The sequence below is a fragment of the Dipodomys merriami genome, unplaced genomic scaffold (assembly GCF_024711535.1).
Source record: "Dipodomys merriami isolate MVZ:Mamm:240054 unplaced genomic scaffold, mDipMer1.0.p SCAF_13, whole genome shotgun sequence".
NCBI lineage: Eukaryota > Metazoa > Chordata > Mammalia > Rodentia > Heteromyidae > Dipodomys > Dipodomys merriami.
The window spans coordinates 819686-842026 of NW_027202604.1; the positions used below are offsets into that span (position 1 = coordinate 819686).

The 22341-nt window shown below is 45.2% G+C and overlaps 1 protein-coding gene across 4 annotated transcripts in view; it reads right to left on the reverse strand.

Annotated features, from left to right (window-relative positions):
- Window positions 1-22341, reverse strand: part of Arhgef3 (Rho guanine nucleotide exchange factor 3) — a 359337-nt gene that overhangs the window by 243833 nt on the left and 93163 nt on the right. For all 4 annotated transcript variants that reach the window (XM_070018470.1, XM_070018471.1, XM_070018472.1 and 1 more), the window contains one exon: window positions 9428-9494. In XM_070018470.1, coding sequence (XP_069874571.1) covers window positions 9428-9494 — 67 coding nt within the window. The remainder of the gene's footprint in view (window positions 1-9427; window positions 9495-22341) is intronic.

A 22341-nucleotide genomic window follows, 5' to 3' on the forward strand; every position in this document is an offset into this window, starting at 1 on the left:
CGCCACTTCCAGCTTTTTTCTTTTTGCTTATGTGGTGCTGAGGAATCGAACCCAGGGCCTCAGGCATGCAAGGCAAGCGCTCTACCACTGAGCCACCTTCCCAGCCCCCAAAAATGAACTTCTTTGAATCTAAAGATAAGCTTCAATGTGCACAGCCTATTTTCTGGTGTCAGCAGCCTAACAGAACACAGCTTCCCTTCACACATCAGCAGCTATACCAGTCTGTGCTGCTCTACTATTTGAGAAATATGAGACCAACTGGACAAAACACAAACACATGGTCAGCTTTCCCATGGAAAGAAGCAGTCTACATCAAAATAGCATCTATTGCCAGGCATCCGTGGCTCACACCTATAATCCTAGCTAGTCATGAGGCTATGATCTGAGGACCCAGGTTTGAAGTCAGCCCGGGCAGGAAAGTCTAGGAGACTCATATCTCCAATTAAACACCCACAGACATGAAGTAGAGATGTGACTCAAGTGGTGGAGTGCTAACCTTGAACACAAAAGCTCAGAGATAGTGCCCAGGCCCTGAGTTCAAACCTCAGGACTAGTACCAAAAGGGTATCAATTGAGTACATATCTTTGGTAAACCCTCATTTCTGATATCAGGAACCCTCATGGGAAGGATCATGGTTTTCTGCACACTTAAGGACATGGACAGCATTACCTAGGTTACTTTATACACCTCATGACCAAGTGTCACACTTGAGAAGGCAGTCAGTCCTCATTCTGCAGATAGAATACCTACTGCTCTGAACTGTGTCCAGGCTAATGTCCCACCCCCAAAGCACAGACCTTTTCATCACCTCAGCTTTCATTACCACTGATAAGGTGTAACAAACCATGCATTAACTCACTACTTAATTACTATGGGTTCCTGGGATGCTTCTGGCCTCAGTTTTCCCATCTGGAAATGGGATAATAGTAGAGTGGACTATGTAAGGATGCTGGGGGGATGGGATGACTTACAAAACGATAGGAATGGTAGCTAGCACATTGAAAGAATTCAACGAATAAAGTTTAGTATTATTCCTATTGTTTTCATTATTTTGTTATTTTTACATATTTTTGAGATAGGCATAGTTGTGCATGCCTGCAATTCCAGCTATTTGGGATATGGAGATAATAGGATGTACACATAGAGGCTAGCCTGGGCAAGGTTTGCAAAACTGTATCTCAGAAATAAAACAGAGGGCTAGAGGTGTGGCTCAACTGGTACAGTACTTGCCTAGCAAGCCCAAGGACCTAAGTGAAAATTAAGAGTCCTTTCAAAAGACAAACAGAATAATAGATCCGAAAAGAAAAAAATATTTGGAAAAAATCATAGCCGGGTACTGGTGGTTCATGCCTATAATCCTAGCTACGCAGGAGGTTGAGATCTGAGGATTATGGTTTGAAGTCAGCCCAGGCAGGAAAGTCTGTGTGAGATTCTTATCTCCAAACAACCACTCAAAAACTGGAAGTGAAGCTGTGGCTCAAAGTGGTAGAATACTAGCCTTGAGCAAAAGAGCTCAAGGATAGCACCTAAGTCCTGAGTTCAAGCCCCACAAATGACAAAAAAAAATAACAATAAGGAAAAAAGTATTTGGGGTTGGAGGCATAGATAAGTTGGTAGAGTGCTAGCCAATGAGCAAAACTGCCAGGTACTAAGTTTGAGTCCCAGTCTCAACCCAAAAGGAGGAAGGAAGGAAGGAAGGAAGGAAGGAAGGAAGGAAGGAAGGAAGGAAGGAAGGAAGGAAGGAAGGAAGGAAGGAAGGAAGGAAAGGGGAGGGAGGGAGGGAGGGAGGGAGCGAGGGAGGGAGGGAGGGAAGAAGGGAGGAAGGGAAGAAGGGAGGGAGGGAGGAAGGGAGGAAGGGAAGAAGGAAGGGAAAAAATAGAACAAAAAGGGGTACAGATCAGGTCAGGTCATAGAGTGCTTAACCTATCAAGCACAAGGCCTTGAATTCAACCCAGTAACACACACACACACACACACACACACACACACACACACACACACACACACACACACACACACACATTCCTAGAATGAACAATTTGACTTTGTTTACTAGTGACAGGTATTTTCTCTTTGGTGCTATTTATTCCAACCTGTTAACTCTTTTCTATCAGAAAATTTGTGTTATACCCTTCTAAACAAGAGTCCTTGTTATACCCTTCTAAACAGGAGTCCTTTGTGTATTAGAGGACAGTATAAGAGGAATTTTGCAAGTATGTATTTCTCATGGAAGAGAGGTACTACTCAGCAAAATGGGTTTGGGAATAAAGTGAGATGAGGTTTGAATCCAGACTCTACCATTTCCCCACTGTGTGACCCAGGGCCTGCTGCTCCCCTCACAGAGTCTCTGTGGGGGTAGGTAGGCTTTTAAGACATTCCTAAGCTCCCTGTGTAGTGTGCACAAATCATGCACACCCTCCCCTGGAGTGCTAGGGATCGTGAGACTGTGGGGTATCACCTCATTTAGAGACTGGTGTCCTAATGCAATCTGATGTCCTGAGCCAAGTTTGGCCTTTGCAGGAGTCAGAGAGACCTGAAATAAGAGGGGTCACACGTACAGGAGATCCTCCCGTGCTGGCTTTGAGGAGGAGGGGCCATGTGGCAAGAACTTCAGGATGGCCTCTAGAGATGGAGGGACTCTCATGGCAAAAGGCTGGAGAGGACATGGCCATTTCCCCATAGCCACAAGGCTTTGAATTCCTCCAGCAGCTGAAATGAGTCTAGAAGATGATTTTGTGCCTAGCCAAGACCCCAGGCCAAACTGATATCTTGACTTGTGCCCTGTGAGATGCTGAACCAAAAGTCCCAGCCAGGCTGAGCTTAAACTTTTCAACTTCTGAACTATGAGTTAATGGCCTTGGTTTAAACTGCCCATTTTGTGGTCATTTGTTACTCAGCCACAGCTTATTTTTAAAATTTTGATTTGTGGGGGGAAAAGAATCCCACCAACTTGTCATTGCTTTCTGTTATGAACCGTTAAGAGCCGTTATGAACATGGCAATAACAGTGATGACATTAATCCCAGGTAACTAACCTTGCAGCATTCACTTAGCTTACCAGGCTCTGCAGAGCACTGTATGCACACATTACTGCCTAGGATGGTCTCTAGTGTAGTTTGAGCTTCACTCTCTTTTCTGTGACTGAGGTCAAATATTGACTCTGCCACTTCTTGTACTTCTACCGCACCTCAGTTTAACATACTACAGGTATGTGCCACCATACAGGCCTTTCCTAATCTATAAAATGGATATAAATACAGACAGCTTTCAAAATCCATGGGTGGGCTGGGAAGGTGGCTCAGTGGTAGAGTGCTTGCCTTGCATGCCTGAGGCCCTGGGTTCGATTCCTTAGCACCACATAAGCAAAAAGAAAAAAGCCGGAAGTGGCGCTGTGGCTCAAGTGGTAGAGCACTAGCCTTGAGCTGAAGAGCTGAGGGACAGTGTCTAGGCCCAGAGTTCAGGCCCCATGACCGGACCCCCCAAAAAAAAAATCCATGGGTTTTGTAGGTATAAATTCAACTGACTAAGGATTAAAAATACTTGGGGAGGGAGGAACTACACCATACATATTTTTTTTGGGGGGGGTCCGGTCATGGGGCCTGAACTCTGGGCCTGAGTACTGTCCCTCAGCTCTTCAGCTCAAGGCTAGTGCTCTACCACTTGAGCCACAGCGCCACTTCCGGCTTTTTTTCTTTTTGCTTATATGGTGCTGAGGAATCGAACCCAGGGCCTCAGGCATGCAAGGCAAGCGCTCTACCACTGAGCCAACTTCCCAGCCCACCATACATATTTTTCCTCATGATTATTCCTTTAACAATTCAGTACAAGAACCATTTACATGGCATTTCATTGTAAGCATTTCATTATGAGGCGTTGTAAGTAATCTATACGTGATTCAAAGCACACAGGAGGGTCTGCCTAAGTTATACACCAATACTATAAGTGCCATTTTACATAGGAGACTTTGGGGTATCCTGGAACCAAGCCCCACAAAAATGGAGGGATGACAATACTGCCTCCAAGTCAAGAATCCCATAGCCTGGCTCAGAGCTGATGTGTAAGAAGCAGAAGTAAATGTAAAGGTGTGGCAGTGACCAAAAAAGAAGGCTTGCTGGCTTCTTCTCCAGGGTAGAGATGGTAGGACTATAGTTCTCACTGCTATCCCTTTGTGAATTTCAGAGCAGTGTTGACATTCTGACCTTCAAGTCATTCAGAGCCACTGGAGTTTTGCCAACTTCCTTCTAAATACGTGGTGAAGGTACAGAAGCCAGGTTTTTAGTCCTCTGCCTTCCACTTTGAGTCACCCTCAGGAGTGGTTCACAGGCAGACTCCCTGTGGGGAATAGCATCAAACCCAGCTCTGATCCACTCCTCTTACCCCCTCGAGTGGCTCTAGGTGAACTGCTAATCACAAAACCCTGGCTCCTGCCACAGAGGGAGGGCACATAGCCAAGGCCTATCCAATCACAGAACCCTGTCCTCATGTCTCCAGTGACTAGAGCAGTATAGCTGCACAGCCCAGACCAGAGCAACTCAAGTCCTACACTGAGATTTTATCTGCATACTCTTAAAGTAAAAATTTCCCTCTTTGCTCCGGAACTAAATGACTGTGGACAACATGTCCCTCCAAAAGAGTCCACATGTAGTAGGAAAAGATGAGTTAAACCCTTGATGGTGACACAATGAAGAGAGGAATTCTCCCTGGATACAGCTATGGCAGAAGTCTCCTGTCTCAGTTTACCACAGTCACACGAGTAATCAATTCTGTTTGAGCAATAAGAGTTCTGACTAATAACCCTAGACTTTGTTTCCTCATTTAAAAGTGAAAAAGTTGAGTCTGCAACAGAATGCCCTATAAACCCCTACATTCTACAAAATTCTTCTCCAATGGCCTAGGGAAAAGGAACAAGTCACTAGAAATGTCTGAAATGTGGTCAACAAACAACTAAAAACTCAGTTCCAGTCCTAAAACAGTTCTGCATACAGCAGGCCTTGGCTAGGAATTTCCTAGTTCTCTGTCTCTCTGTCTCTCTGTCTCTGTCTCTCTGTCTCTGTCTCTCTGTCTGTCTCTCCCTCTCCCTCTCCCTCTCCCTCTCCCTCTCCCTCTCTCTCTCTCTCTCTCTCTCTCTCTCTCTCTCTCTCTCTCTCTCTCTCTCTCTCTCTCTCTCTCTCTCTCTCTCTCTCTCTCTCTCTCCTTCCTCTAACAGGAGAAACTGTATATTTCTCTCCCTCTCCTCTTTCCTCCTCCTTTTTCTAATAGGAGAAGCTGTACAATATATTTCCAGGAGAAAGAGCGGAAACTCTGAGTTCAGTACTTCCCCAACTAGATGGAGACCAGATGTGGATGTGCAGTGTGTATCTGACAGAGGAGACATCTGGAAGCAAGAACCCCCCCAGGATCCCACTGCTCAGCCTATCATTTGTTCCCACCACACCCATCTCACCCAAACCATGCTTTTAGCCTCTCTCCATGAACATGTTTGCAGCCACCCCCCCCACACACACACCTGGGTCTGGTGAGAGGCAGGAGCAGCAGGAGCAGTAACCTCTTACCAGGGACTGGAGAGGTGCTGAGAACTTGGAAAGGAAACACCCAGCACCTTATCTCCTTACAAGCAAAGGGCCAAACGCTTCTTGTGGCCAGTAATTGTGGCCTGGGACAGAGCTAAAACAAATAAACAGGACCTTTTTCTTATTTTTTTTAATGCCAGTGTGGAGACTTGAACTCAGGGCCTGGGTACTGTCCTTGCTTTTGTGCTCAAGGCTAGTGTTCTACCACTTGTGCCACAGCTCTACTTTGACTTTTTGCTGGTTAACTGGAGATAAAAGTCTCAAAGACTTTCCTGCCCAGGCTGGCTATGAACTGTGATCCTCAAATCTCAGCCTCCTGAGTAGCTAAAGTTATAGGTGTGAGCCACTGGCACCCTTCAAGATTGATGCTCTGTCACTTGAGCCACGCCCCCAATTCCAGCTTTTTGCTGGTTAATTGGAGTTAGTAATCTTACATATGTATATGCCTGGGTTAGCCTCAAACCATGATCCTCAGATCTCAACCTCCTAAGTAGTTAGTATTATAGATGGGAGCCACTGGTGTCTACTTGGATCCTTTTTTCTTTACAAGCTAAAGAGGAATGGGATTGCAAATACTTACATAATGATTTCCTGTGGCTTGTATATAAATACGGCAAGTTTGCTAGTATACAGATTCTAAAACTTTTCTTTCTAAATAAAGAAGAAAACAAAGTGTTTAGAGAAACACTGTGTTCTAAGGACCCTGCTGGAGAGCAGCGTGCCCTGGCCAGGCCCACAGACCCGAGTGTTAAGCTTCTGTAATTACAGAAAGCCTAGCAACCTGGTAGTGCCTCCACCACTTCATCTTGGTGTTCTGGGCCCTTCCTCAATTTCAATTACCTTCAGGATGATTACATAGCGAGTCTGTGATAGTATTTCCACTCAGCGGGGTTCCCTTCTACTCTGTGTAGTATACTGAGGAATCTTCCTCCAAGGTGGAGAAGGGTGAACTTGGCCAGGCCCCAACCTCTCCCTCTGGAGTATTTCCATGTGTTTGTTTAGCTTTGAGAAGCCCCAGAGGCAAAAGAAATCAAAGCAAGCAAAAGACACCAAGATAAATAAACACTGTGGCTAGTCTAACCACTAAAGGACTTCAGTCACTCAAGCCATCCTAACAACTTGAGAACATATCAAAATTAACTTATTCATATTTTTGCAGCACTGGGGATCAAACCCTAGGCCAGCACAAATTGCTGCATCCATCCACAGCCTGCATTGTTTTGACACAGGGTCTCCCTATACAGCCCATGCTGGACCTGTGCTCCTCCCGCCTCCACCTCCTGAATGCTGGAATTGATTATAAGCACACAAAAATGCTCAGCACTTTTTGGGAGATTTGAGAGCTATAAGGAACCTGAATTCAACATGCACTGACTACAGATATCTCCTTCTTCATAATTAGTCAGAGGGTAGATTTACCTTCTTTAGTGAATTACTAATTTTAAATATCGTTATTGTCATCAATTTGGTAAGAATGAGGTGTACTGAGAGTCACTTAAATCTAGTAAGGACCAAATACACCACACCTTCCCTTGAGCAACTAATTTTACAAACCAGAATTGAACTAAAGGAACCACAAATCTTGGACAATGTTACCCCTTCCTTGTTCAAGAAGAACTGTACTCATTACCTGACTTTTGGAATTATAAATCCTCTGTACAACTACTTAATAATAAAACTACATTCAAAACCCACAAAACTTTTTCCCTTTAATTTCCTATTCTTTTCCTTCCCTTCCACTCCCTCCTTCCTCCTCTCCTTCCTTTCCCATCTCTTCTTCCTTCCCCTCTCCTTCCTCCTCCTATTTTTTCTTCTCTTTTTGAGATAAAGTCTCCCTATGTCACCCAGGCTGACCTTAAACTAGCTGAGCCTCCCAAGTGCTGGGATTATAGACATGAGCCTCCAAACCAGCTAGAAAACATCTTGCAAAGGGAAAACACCTGAAAGGGTATCAAGGCTATAAGAAACAGTGTTTCCCAAGATGTGAGACTTCCATTGCTAAAACCAGGACAGTTCCTTGAAAAACTTAGGAGTAAGAAGGAGGCTACAATGCTTGATAAGAAATGTACTCATTATCTTGCCCATGTAATTGTAACCCCTCTGTACAGTATTTTCACAGTAAAAAGAAAGAAAAACTTAGGAGTGTGTGCCTACCACCCTTGGCTAATGACCACTGTTGGTCCAAAGGAGCACAACACTGATGAGAAAAATATATAAAGAGAATGCTAAAACTACGGTCCACAAAAAGACCAGGGGATACATTTCTCAGTGTGTACACACTGCAAAAGGTTTCATGCTCAATGACTCCAAGATGCCTCCAGCTCCATCAATTTCTGAATATCCATGCACAGAGACACATCAAAGGCTCTGAGAAGTCATGCAGTAATGTATATATTTAATACAATATATTCAGTATGTCCCAAATTGTTCTGACCAGACAACCTTTTTTCAGCTAATGGTCATGATCATCCAACTGAAGACACTAGGAATCTCATCCATAAAACCATGAACAATGTAGGATACATGACAATGAATCAGTACACCTGCACATCTATTTCACCATCTGACCTTTCTTTTGTTACTCAATGAAAAAATATACAATAATCTATAACTAAAATAGTGATGTGATCTAGGTTTGTTATTTCTGTTGGTGGCGCTGGGGTTTAAGACAGGTACTCTACCGCCATGCCATTTTTCCATCCCTTCTGATTTTTAGTTTGTCTTTCAGATAGTCTTATGCATCTGCTCAAACTGGACTCAAATTGAAATCCTCCTACTTCTGCCTTACATGTTATCGGAATTTCAGACATGGGTCATTATGTCCTCTCCTGAGGTAATTTTTAAATAAGACATTTGAGGCAAAGGCCTGAGATCTAAACATGATAGTAAGATGTGAACAGAACTAGTCAGAATAGAATGGAAAAATCAGATATGAAACCCAGTCAAACACATGTGAATTATGTGTCACATACCTATAAGATATTCATTCACTGCATTCATTCATTCAACAAACTAATGAAACACGTATATGCAAAGCACTGAGCCATCCAGAGACACAATCCTGAGCAAGAGACAGTGACAACTGCCTATTTTACATCTGCAGCTTGTGACTGCCAATCTTAAACTTTAGAATGTGCACAGCCTCATGATAAAAAAAAAGTACCAAGAACAAAGGAGGGGCCTTGAGGCAGATTTAAGAGTGTGAGGTGTTCAGAACCACCCAGAGAGATGTCCATGCTGGAGGTCATCCAGTGGGTGAAGTGGGTAGGCTAGTAGCAGCATGTGTAGGAGTACAGTACTTGGGGAGGGTGGTGGTAAGGGGCCCCTGGGGACAAGGCAGTCAAAGAGCTCCAAGCATTCTCTCTGGACAGAAGGGTTTTCTCCCTCAGATCAGGATTAGAACTCCATGTAGCACACAGTAGGACTCCCATGTATGTACCATAACCGTTACTATCATCATGAACACAGCACAGAAGACCACCTCAAATCAGGACGACGCTCTGCACCACACCCCCAGCCCCCAAAGGGACTCCTGCTTTGTGCCTGCGAGAATCTGATGATTCCTTTTAAAGTCCATGTAAAGCTCACAGACTTGGAAAGCAAAGCTTCCCAGGAAGGCATACATGTCACATGCTGTTTGTTTCTTTTTTTCTTCCAGGCTCCAAGGAAAGCAACCCCTTACCTTCTTCACAAGATGCCCACAGTATTCAGGCACACTTTCTGGGTCATGCAGGGGTGCTGATCCCCAGTGGTGAGATACTATTTTATTTGCAAAGCCCCCTTCCCTCACCCGCCCCCCATGGTTCCAGGAAGCTAACACTTGCTGGCAAGCAGAACTACCCAAGGCAGGCACTTACCCCTCTGAAATTCCAGGCTTTGGGAGTGGGAAACATGGGAAAGTTGTTTTGTCTTTGTCGTTTAGGCCTGGAAGAAAAGAAAAGTCCATGGGATCATTATTTGCTGATGAGATACTCAGAAGAAATCCCTGGTTACCAAGAAAGTAAGTGGCCTTGAGAGAAATTGCCTAGGGACACTAGGTGGCTGGAGTTTCCTGGGGACACATTTATTCCAAACTCTTTCACAAATCCCGCAAGGAAAACCCCAGCCAGCAAACAGCCTTTCATCCCTGATCATAAAACAGAACCTTACAATTTGCAACTTGGACGCAATCAAAAAGTCAGACCAACTCCCAATGTGTCTTCATTTCTCTCCAGCTAGCAGTTCCCAGATGGAGGCTATCAGGTGATGTTTACAGCCTCAGCTCTGCTTGGAACTCCCCCTTGGTGCATATACTCTGGGGAGCCCCAAAATGGCCACTAAGGCCTCCAGAGTGTGTGTGTGTGTGTGTGTGTGTGTGTGTGTGTGTGTGTGTGTGTGTGTGTGTGTGTGTGTGTGTGTGTGTGTGTGTGTGGTGTGTGTGTGTGGTGTGTGTGTGTGTGTGTGTGTGTGTGTGATTACTGGAGAATGAATTTAGGGGCTCTCACTTGCTACACAAATGTTCTACCACTTGAGACACCCCCTGATCTTTTTTGCTTTAAGTATGTTTTCCACACAGTATCTCACACTTTTGCCTGCACCAATGAAAGATTACTAGACTTTGCCAGAGAACCACGCAGACACCCAGGTACAGAGAACAAAGAAAGGTTTATTGCTGGGAAAGAGGGCCAGCAAGACCACTAGTCACAAGGGAGGAATGAGAAGAAACACTGGCTATTGTCTGGGATGACCTATATAAGCTAGGTGGTTTAGGAGGGGCTAGAAGGGGCTAGGAGGTGGAGACCCTGGTGTGGAAGTGTGGGCCAGGGGCTCCATCATGGTGGACTAGGATTTATGGCTGCTGCCCAAATAGTGGATAAGGGCCCTGCAGCTGCCCAGACCTGAAGGTCACTCTCAGGAGCTCTTGCTGCCTTATATAGTGGTAGCTGCCCCAGAGAAGTGCCATCCCAAGGTAAAGGGGGTTGGAAGTTGATTATTTACTGCCTTTACTATGTGGGCCTAGTGCTGCCTAGGAAGGGAACATGCTAAGCTGTGGAAAAGGGAAGGGGTGGACTAAGCTATGGAAAGGGAGCTCATTTCGCTAACCTTGATCCTTCTACTTCTTCCTCCTGAGCAGCATGTACCACCACACTCAGCCTCAGACTGAGGTTTTTTGTTTGTTTGTTTTTTTGAGAGTTGTGAGGCCTGAACTCTGGGCCTGGGCACTGTCCCTCAGCTCTTCAGCTCAAGGTTAGTGCTCTACCACTTGAGCCACAGCGCCACTTCTGGCTTTTTCTGCTTATGTGGTGCTGAGGAATCGAACCCAGGGCCTCATGCATGCAAGGCAAGCGCTCTACCACTGTGCCACCTTCCCAGCCCCAGACCAAAGTTTTTTAAATGATGATCAACACAACATGTTGCCCTGCCTAACAAGTTGCTACTTGTCGTCTCCTCCTGGAGAACACCTCTTGGTTTGCATGGATGGATCTTAGAAGTAGTGTGGTGGCTTCAAGGCCAGTTACCACAGGAGGTTCCAAACTCCAAAGCACCTGATTTCTGTCTTGCAGGAGCTGCTTTTTTTTTTTGCAAGAGGAGGACCAGCTTTCCTGATGTTTCTATGAAGCAATGTTTATATGAAGCAGCCCTGGAAAAGGTCCTGCTTGGACTTTTCCTGAAGTTTGAGTCACTGGTGTACCAAACAGTTGCCTCTGTCCTGAGCAGACGTAGAGACCAGCACCCAGGCGTTAGAGCACATCAGACCTGAGTAATCATACACACACACAAATAAGATCACAAGGTGATTAGAATAATAGCAGCTAACAGGCACTGAGCACCTACAAAAGCAGATGCTGTTATTATTAAGGTGATATACAGAGGGGTTGCTGTTTTTCATAAATCAGGTAATGAGCACATTTCTTTTTTGGGCAAAGTCATCCAGGTGCTAATATTTTACACAGGAATCCCACTGCCTCTTGCCACTATTATCCTGGTCTAGATAAGGAGATAAGCCCCTGGGAATGCAGCTCAGTGGTAGAGGGCTCACTAGTATAGGAGAGGCTCTGGGTCCTATCTCCAGCACTGAAAAACCCCGCCCCCCAACACTGGACCTAGGGATAGTGATTGAATTAGCAAACAAGTGAAACCAAGTTCTAATCTCAATCATCCAACCTCACTTTTCATCATGTTTCATCAGCTGTGACCCTGAACATTTCTTCTGTTTCGTTTTGTGCTCATACTGGAGCTTGAACTCAGAGACTTGTATTGCTGCTTGGCTTTTTTGCTCAAGGCTGGCACCTTACCACTTGAGCCACATCTCCACTTCTGGCTTTTTGCTGGTTAGTTGGAGATAAGAACCTCATAAACTTTTTCTGCTGGAGCAGGCTTCAAACTGAGATCCTTAGATCTCAGCCTCCTGAGTAGCTAAGATTACAAGTATGAGCCACTGTGGGCACCCAGCCCAAAGTTCATACCTTTGGCTTTCTTTTGTGCTAAACAGGGGGACTAAAGTCCACTGCATGGAGTCAGAATGAGATGAGGACTCCAACTCAGGCTCTGTCCTGCACATTATGCCCCACCACCACCACCACCAAGCCTACCTCCAAAAGCAGTATCCAAATCAGACACAATGATGCTGAAGAGCTGGTTAGCTCCTGCCAAATGCTGTGTGTCATGTATATATCATACCAGTCCTTCCCACCTCGCCTCTCCTCACCAAAGAGAGCAACAGAACCCAGGCTCAGATGCCTGGCCACAAACAGAGAACATGAAGGTGGCTGTTTAGATTGCGTACCCTGCTCTGTTAGGAATAGGTTAGTCCCAGTTCTTCTGAGAAGAAATTTCTGCCTTAAAAAAGAGAAATGTTGGATTTTTCACAATACTTCTATACCTCGGCTTTATGGCTTCCAAAGCAACAATATACACCAACACATTTTCAGTTGAAAGTACTCTTGCTCCACAAAAGTTCACACCCAACATTAATTAGCACGATAATTAAGAGATTCTATTACAGCTGTCCAAGGGCTTACATACTTTATAACACCTCCATAATCTAAAACCTCATAATATAACCTTAGAAGACAGATTGCTATGTATAATGTTAAAGTATAATGTACAAATAATATGACAATGGTGTTATATACAACATTACAGTGAGAACACACATTTTCAAATAAACCATTCTATAAATTTGTATTACAGTTTTATATAATTTTATATAATCGATGTTATATTATCACAGGGAAATATTATGATTACTCCATTTTACAGATGGAGTAAATTAGGGTTCAGAGAAGTTAAGCCATATGCTAGGGGTCACTGCTGGTAGATGCCTCTAAAATCCAGAGGGTGCAGCTCATCTCAGATGTAGAAAATCCTTCAACCCCAAAAGGATGAACAAATGTTAGGAAGAAGGCTGCCCAGGAAAGGTGTCAGCCATAGAAGGTAAGAGGCTCCAGCCTATGTGAATGATCTGGAAGCCCGGGAGCAGCCAACATGCTGTCACAAATGCCACCATGCCCAACAAGAGAAGGATCCATATACCACAGGTATGTTCCTTCTGTTTCAGAAACAACTTCTTTGCAGTCAGTAAAAGTCAAGCAATAAAGTTACCCCGAAACCATATTGCCCCTTACCCAGACATGGTGGGGCCTTTGAACAGGGCTGTTGCCCTGTTGAACAGTTTCTGGTTGGAGAGCCAATGAAATCTCCATCCATACCTTACAGACTGAAGCACAGGCGTCTATGTGCTGTGGACACTGTGGCCACAAATGTGACAGGATGCCACCAGGAAGAGACCCGCTGCTCCTCCCCTTCCATTCCCTTCCTCCCATATTCTCTCTTAAGACCAGAGCCATTGACAGCATCTGTTTTAAATAGTTTAATATCTGAATTCCCAAGCCAGAATATCTTGCTAACAAAACTTGTCTTTTATTGTTTCTCTTTTACTTTCCCTATCCATGAGAGGAGAGGTAGCATTTCTGAAGGAAAAAAAAAATCACACAGCTATACTTTAGAAATGTGTACTGGGCCTTCCATGCTGTGAGGACAAGTGTGGGATCAGGTGTTTCTCCACCTGGTAGAGGAGCTCATCATGAAGAGATAGGTAGCAGAGCAATAAGCTCATCACCCAAGGGCATATCTCCTAGCAAGCCAGGCTGCAACTCTGACTCCAGATTTGCTCATCAATGGAGGGGAGGGCTAATCATCAGAGAACCTGAGAAATGCTCAGCTGCTACAGTAGCTTAGAGGCTTGGTGAACCTCTTTGCAAAAGTTCTGCTGAGACTCAACATAGGAAGAGAGCCCTGAGCTCCGGAGAATGGATCCTCACCCATGAATTTCTCTCTCTCTTCTTTCCCCCACTCCCTCCCTTCTTTCTTTCTCTCTCTTTCTTTCCTTTTTTCTTTTTCTTTCTCTCTTTCTTTCCTCCTGTCTTTCTCTTTCTTTCCTTTCTTTTTCTTTTTCTTTCTCTCTTTCCTTTCTTTCTTTCCTTCTTTCTTCCTTTTTTTTCTCTTTCTTTCTTTCCCTTTCTTTCTTTCTTTGTCTTTCTTTCTTCTTTCTTTCTTCTTTCTTTCTTCTTTCTTCCTTTCTCTTGCTGGTCCTGGGACTTGAACTCAGGGCCTAGGCTTTGTCCCTTTGCTTTTTCTCTCAAGGCCTATGTTCTATCATTTGTCTGGCTTTTTGGTGATTAATTGGATATAAGAAGGCTCACAAAAACCAGGGGCTGGTAGCTCACACCTGTAATCCTAGCTACTCAGGAGGTTGAGATCTGAGGATTGTGGTTCAAAGCCAGACAAAGTAGGAAACTCTGTGAGACTTGTATGTCCAATTAACCACCAGAAAACTGGAAGTGGGGCTGTGGCGCAAAGTGATAGAATGGTAGCCTTGAGTGAGAGAACTCAGGGCAGCACCTAGGCCCTGAGTTCAAGCCCCATGACCACATACACCAAAAAAAAAGTCTCATATACTTTTCTGATGGGGCTGCCTTCAAACCATGATCCTCAGTACTCAACCTCCAGAGTAGGAACGATTACAGGCATGAGCCACTGCCACACAGCTCACTGCCCATTAATTTAGTCACCAATGCTGACTGAGCACCTTCCATACAAGGTGGCAGACAGAAGACATACAACAGCCAACAAAGTGACATGATTCCTGCTCTTATGTCTGCACAAAAGCCATGCACACACACACACACACACACACACACACACACACACACATTACAACAAGATAAGGTTTGTTTTTAGTGCTAATGAATGCCAAGGGGATTCAACCAAAGTTTAAGGGACTAGACGTCCTCATTTCCAAGAGGAAATGAGGTCCATGAGACCTGACTGAGAGAGAAGAGCCTAGCCAAGTAATGAGAACAAGGAAGAGCAAGCCAGGCTGAAGGAAAAGCATGCTCCAAAGGTGAGCAGTAAAATGTCAGGCAAAATATACACTCTGGTGAGGATAAGCAACACAATTGGCAGGGAACACTGATTAATTCTATTCCAGGCAAGGTCATACCACCACAGCCACAGCTGCAATTTAAATTTAAATTTTAAAAGGGAGCCAAGCTCTGCACTTGTAATCTTAGCTACTCAGGAGGCTGAGACTTAAGAATTGTGGTTCAAAGCCAAACCAGGCAGGGAAGGCTATGAGACTCTTTTCTCCAACTAATCATAAAAAGCCAGAAATGGGGCTGGGAAAGTGGTTCAGTGTTAGAGTACTTGCCTAGCAAGCTCAAGGTCCTAAGTAAAAATTAAGAGTCCTCCCAAAAGAAAGTAAGTGGCCTTGAGAAATTGCCTAGGGACACTCGGTGGCTGGAGTTTCCTGGGGCTTGTCTTGCATGCCTGAGGCCCTGGGTTCGATTCCTCAGCACCACATAAGCAAAAAGAAAAAAGCCGGAAGTGGCGCTGTGGCTCAAGTGGTAGAGCACTAGCCTTGAGCTGAAGAGCTGAGGGACAGTGCCCAGGCCCAGAGTTCAGGCCCCATGACCGGACCCCCCCCCAAAAAAGCCAGAAATGGAGCTGTGGCTCAAGTAATAGAGACTAGCTTTGAGCAAAAAAGCTCAGGGACAGTGCCTAGGCCCTGAGTTCAAGCCCCAGAACTGGCACAAAAAGTAAAAAAGTAAAAAGTGACCTGTGGCTCAAGTGATAGCATGCCAGAAAAAGTTAAAAGACAGTACCCAGATCCTAAGTCTAAGTCTCATTACCCACCTCTACCCCCTGCAAAAAAAAAAAAAAGTAAAGCGTGAAATTAGAACATTAACAGCTTCCCAGGCACTAGTGGCTCATGCCTATAATCTTACCTACTCAGAGCCTGAGATGTAAGGATTGTGGCTCAAAGCCAGCCCAGGCAGGAAAGTCCATGAGACTCTTATTTCCAACTAGCCACCAGAAAACCAAAGTGGCACTGTGGCTCAAAATTGTAGAGCATTAGCCCTAAGCAAAAAGAGCTCAGGGACAGTGTTCAGGTCCAAGTTCAAGCCCCATGACAGACTAAAAAAGAATATTAACAACTTTATACCTTTAAATAAGCATTGTATAAATGTATAAATTGTATACAAGCATGCACGCGTGCACATACTCACACACAATCTTATTCAACTGTCTCAAAAAGAAAAAGCCTAAGTGATGGGAGGGAGGGAACAAATGGGAAAGAGGGAACAGCTGATGCTATGCAAAAGAAATGTACATATCATCCAATGTGGAAGAAATAACTGTATCGCAAAGCTCATAGAACTCATAAATGTTATAGACCATGATAGACAATTTGCTCCAGGAAAGTTAGAATGTGTTTGTGACTTTAACTAAGCATCACTATCCCACAATACTGTGAAATTTGGGAAATTATGTAACCACTTAATCACAATAAAATTTTTGAGGGGCTGGGAAGGTGGCTCAGTGCTAGAGCGCTTGCCTTGCATGCATGAGGCCCTGGGTTCGATTCCTCAGCACCAAATAAGCAAAAAGAAAAAAGCCGGAAGTGGCACTGTGGCTCAAGTGGTAGAGCGCTAGCCTTGAGCTGAAGAGCTAAGGGACAACGCCCAGGCCCAGAGTTCAGACCCCACGACTGGACCCAAAAAAAAATTTAAAAGAAAGAAAGAAAGAAAGAAAGAAAGAAAGAAAGAAAGAAAGAAAGAAACAGCCTAAGGTAGGCACTCAGGCATTATTCCTGTAAACATAGCGACTCAGGAAGCTGAGATCAGGAATTTTCAGTCTGAAGCTGTCCTGGACAGACAAATCTATGAGACTCTTATCTTCAGTTAACCAGGAGAAAGCCATACCTAGAGGTGTGGCTCAAATGGTAGGCCCTAAATTCAAGCTCCAGTACCAGCATTCATGTATACATGTACACACATGCACACACACACACACACACACACACACACACACACACACACACACACACACACACACACACACACACATATACACAAAGGGAAAAATATTCACACCCTAATAACTACCTCAGAAGAAGGAGCTTGCTAATTATACCCCCAAGAAAGTGAGCATTTCCTGCAGCCCAGGAATGAATAGGAATGCCTTAGTGGTGTTTTATCAGCCAGTGGGAGAAAGTGGCCCTTCTGCTCCCCACTTCTCCACTGGCTTGACTGGCTCAGCCATGACCAGCTTCCCTGTACCTGCCGGCTTCCTCCACACCTTCCACTCTGTGTTCCATCTTCTGCTCCCACCTCACCAGCCACTTTGCAGTGTAAAGTTTGCACCTTTAGAACAATTCTGTGTGAATGAGTGCAGTTGTCCAGAAAGAGAGCTACCGTGCTACCATGCATCTCACGAGGTGCCTGGGAAGGGCACTTTGCCCAGTGATTAAGGCCATACATGCTAGAAAGAACTGTCTCTGCCAAGCCCTGGCTGTGTGTTGCAAGACAGGTGACTTAAGCCTCTCTGGTCGCTAGTCCCTTCATCTGAAAAATGGAGTGGTATCGGGCCCCTGTCAAAGGAGGGGTATGAGGTTAGATCATGTGACACATGTGAAGCTCCTGGCCCCTGGCACATGAAGCATGAGTGTCCCCTTTGGGGTGACAAGCTCAGGAATGTCCGGGACCATGAGGCGTTGCTGGAGCTTAACAGCTAATTCCCAGTACTTGTCCTCAGTAGCCTAAATTCAATAGCATTCAGAAAACTGTCACAGACGATGAAAGCAAGAACTCCGGTGAGTATATTCAGATGCATAAGAGAGGAGACAGAGAAGACAAGTGCTCTGTACAGCTGCAGCGAGTGTGGAGCCACAGGACAGGGAGGCCCAGGTCCCCTGGCTCTGTCCTGGGGTTTGCACTCACCTCCCCTGCCTCTCTTTCCCAGGTCCTCCCTCAGGCCAAGCTGGACTCCACCTGTTACTTTCTTTTTTCTTTTCTGTTTTGTCAGTTGTAGGGCTTGAACTCTGGGCCTGGACTGTCCCTCAGCTCTTCAGCTCAAGGCAAGTGCTCTACCACTTGAGCCACAGCACCACTTCCGGTTTTCTGGTAGTTTATTGGAGATAAGAGTCTCACAGAGTTTCCTGCCCCGGCTGGCTTTGAACTGCGATCCTCAGATCTCAGCCTCCTGAGTAGCTAGGATGACAGGCGTGAACCACCAGCACCCGGCTCCACATGTTACTTTCTGAACAAAAGAGGGCTCCAAAGGCCACAGGCTCCCCAGTTCAGTCCTGCTCAGAGGAGCAGTACCAGAGGCATACTGGCCACAAGGGAAAAGGGAGAGATGGCAGGCCAGGCCCTCCCAGGCCTTACTAAGCCCAGTGTGGCTCCCTTCCCTTCTCGTCTATCCAGGAGAAAGCACCTGAGAATTGCCACCATCTCCCACAGGAACCAAAAATCTGAACACTCCTGACAGGCACATGAAGGCCCTTCATTTCCACATTTCCAGCTCACAGAGCAGCTGTAGGGGCCCATGACCGGTGAACACTTGCTGGTCGCCACTGGAACAAAGCTGAGCTTCCACAGGGACACAGGACTGACAGTGGGTGGTTGCTGGTTGGAGCAAAGGCTCAGCAGGCTCCAGGACCTGAGTGACTTCAGCCATTTACACAACTTCCCTATCCTTAGTGTCCAACTTCAAAATGGCTGTGAGGGTGAGGAATAAACGAATAATTTCCATAAGGCACTCTAACAAATGCTAGCTTTAAATGTCTGCACAGAGTGAACCAGGGTTTCCTTTAGAAATAGGGACACAGTCAAAAGCAAAGCATAGGCCCATTTTCTCAAAGTCTACTTTAGGAGCTGATAAATTCTATGGAGAACAACATAGCATGTGGGAGTGGGCAGAGTTGGAGGGCTGTCAGCTGCTCTTCTATATGGAGGACTCAGGGCGGGCTTCTCCAAATAAAGGTCCAGTAAGTACAAACAGGAAAGAGGAGAAAAAATGTCTTAGGTGAGCAGAAAAGCATATGCAAAGGACCTGAGGCAGGAAATGCTTTACATAACTAAGGTGCAGCAAGGCCAATATGGCTGGAAAGTAAGCAGAGAATTGTCCCAGAAAGTACTGAAGCCTGAGGGTAAGACTATTGTAAGATCTTTGAAATTCTGTGTTGGTGAGGTCTTCAAAATTCAATGTGGGTGAGATGGGGATCCTGGAAAGACGAAAGAGTTCACAGAGAAGGGGTAAAAAAAAGGATAGAGAGAGAGACAGAGAGAGACAGAGACAGAGAAACAGAGAGAGACAGACAGAGAGAGTGAGAGAGAGAGAAAGTAGCTCTAAAGAGCAACATTGGTCAGGGAGGGGATAAGAAAGTTCCCTCAATGGTCAGGTGAGGGATAGCAGGAACTTGGACAGAGATGGTGGCAAGGGAGGTGGTAAGAAGTAAAGGAACAATGAACATTTTTAAAGGTGGGGATAATGGGATCTATCAAGACCAGGTTAGGGAAAAATGAAATCAAAGATTTCAAGGATTCTCAAGCCAAGTACTGTGGTTCACACCTGTAATACTAGCTACTGTGGAAATGAAGACCAAGAAGATCCAGGGTTGAAGCTAGCCTGGGAGAAAAGTTCACAGAACTCCCTTTTAAACCATAACTGGGTACATTGATTTGTGTGTGTGTCATCCTAGCCCACAATCCTGGAAGGCTTGGAAGGCTTGGAAGGCTGCGACTGTGAGAATCATAGTTTCATGATAGTTGTAGTGGGAAAGTCTCTATCTCAACAGGTGCTAGATGTCTGGGGTGGAAAAGTCCAAGAGTCTCCATCTCAAACAGATGCTAGGTATGTGGTGGTAGATACAGATCAAGACAGAAAGCCTAAAATAGGTGGATCATGGTACAGGCATGAACCGCACCCAGGAAAGGAAGTGAGGCACTATCTCAAATATAGCTGAAGCTAAAATGGTTAGAGGTGTGGCTCAGAGGTAGAATAGCTGTCTAGCAGCACAAGGCCCTGATTTCAAACCCCAGTCTCTCTCTCTCCTCTCTCTCTCTCTCTCTCTCTCTCTCTCTCTCTCTCTCTCTCTCTCTCTCTCTCTCTCTCTCTCTCTCTCTCTCTCTCTCTCTCTCACACACACACACACACACATCCCTAACGCTAAGAATTTAGCTAATTGATAAAGCCTATGGTAGGAGCAGACCTGAAGACAGGAGCAGATAGATAGATAGATAGATAGATAGATAGATAGATAGATAGATAGATAGATAGATAGATAGATAGATAGATAGATAGATAGATGGATGGATGCAGAATGGGCAGCATTTTATTCAAAAGCGGAACCCCATCAAGAAAAAATAGTTCCCTAGAGACCAAGTGACAGAAATCCTTCTAGGGGGAGAGGGACTGTTGTGCCCAGATAAGAATCCCCAAAGACCACCAAGAAGCCGATTTCCCATGCAAGCACACGAGAGTCATTTATTGCAAGCTTGAGCCTTGACTCACAACTGTCACCAACACAGTGGATCTAGATCAAGAGCCCTGACCCTTCCTCTAGCAGAGTTTTTATAGGGTTTTTAGAGACTTCTATGTGTCATTGCAATGCTTAACGAATCATATCACACCACGGGAAAATCATAACATAATTCTAAAAGATGATTAATGTAACCAGTGGTGGGAACCAACCAGGTACTGGGGATTGGCTGGTTCATGGAGTTGATGCTCTTCAAAATGATTGGCTAAAGCAGATGGTCTGAGCCACACCAAGTGATCTTTAACTTGCAGGAACATCTGGAACTTTGGGTTTTTCCTGTTATCTGATGATTAGCTGTAGTTAGTGGAATTTACCGTAAAGGGGGTTGTTCCTGGAATTTGGGCTCAAGGGGACCAAGGGGATTTGCTGACACAGTTCCCGGACAAAATGGAATCCAAACCTAAAATTGCTATATTTTGTTCAGGCTTCACAGAACTAGAGCAGGTAGAAAGACAAAGGTGCACCCGGCATACTCGCAGAGCTGAGGCTCCTGATGACTGAAAACGAGAGTGGAGATGGGGAGGGAGAGCTGACATTTTACAAGAGCAATACTCTGCCTAAAAGTAGCTCTATGTCCAGCACATAACTTTCTAGCACAAGCTTTCTAGCAAGAGACTCTAAGCAACACTGATCCGTGGAAACTACCATTTCTGACAACATGGGGCAGGAGAAATAGCTCACCCATGTTACCCCAGGGTGGAGGTCTTCCTTCCTCTCCCTTCATGACAGGGATTTATCCAGAAAGAAAAAGGTATTTCCCACTGACTTCCTTATTGACATCTGGATCCGAAACATTAGTGGGAGGAGGCTGCCTCAGACTTTACATGTTTAAATTAGCTGTAAACTGAACTAATCTGCAGAAATTACACTATATTCTTAAAGTAATGTTTTGAAAAATCTGAAACTAATGTCAGAGGGGAAAAAAACCACATAGCCCTATTGATGCTTCTAAAGTGTTTGGGAAAGTGCTTAGAAGTCAGAGGCTTACCTCCCCGCAGACCCCCACCTCCCCAGGCCACAGGCTCATGGAAAGTGGGAAAGGCATCCTGAGGAAGTGCACATCCTGAGAGAAAGGCCTTGAGGCCCTCCAGAAAGAATAATTCCTGGGGCTGGGAAGGTGGCTCAGTGGTACAGCGCTTGCCTTGCATGCCTGAGGCCCTTGGTTCGATTCCTCAGCACCACATAAGCAAAAAGAAAAAAGCCAGAAGTGGCGCTGTGGCTCAAGTGGTAGAGTGCTAGCCTTGAGCTGAAGAGCTGAGGGACAGCGCCCAGGCCCAGAGTTCAAGCCTCATGACGGGACCCAAAAAAAAAAACAAAAAAAAAACAGAAAGAATAATTCCTTTTCTACCCTTCCATCAAGGCCCAGCACACTGTTGTATTTTCGAAGCCTGTTCGTTCCTAACCAGAGCTCTTTGTTCAGACTCTACCTGTCTGTGAACTGCCCCCAGCTTGTCTGAAGTAAGAAACCAAAGAGCTCTTCTGTCCAGGAGGCAGATGTGGAGATCAGGGCATGATCACCAAAACTGGCCTTGGACTTGTGAACTAGAGGAATTCTTCAATTTCCTTAGCAAACAGACTGTGTTTTTATTGATTTGTCAGAAAACTAACATTTAGAGTGCTCACTAGCCAGGTGCCAGTGGCTCACGCCTGTAATCCTAGCTAGTCAGGAAGCTGAGATCTGAGGATCACGGTTCAAAGACAGCCCGGGGAAGAAAAGTCTGTGAGACTCATCTCCAATAAACTATTCAGAAAAAGACAGAAGTAGCACTGTGGTTCAAATGGTAGAGCACTAACCTTGAGCATAGAGAGGCTTAGGGACAGCTCCTAGGCCCTGAATTCAAACCCCAGGACTGGGAGAAGAAAAAAAAAAGAATGGATGCTCTCTGCCAAACACTATTTTAAACA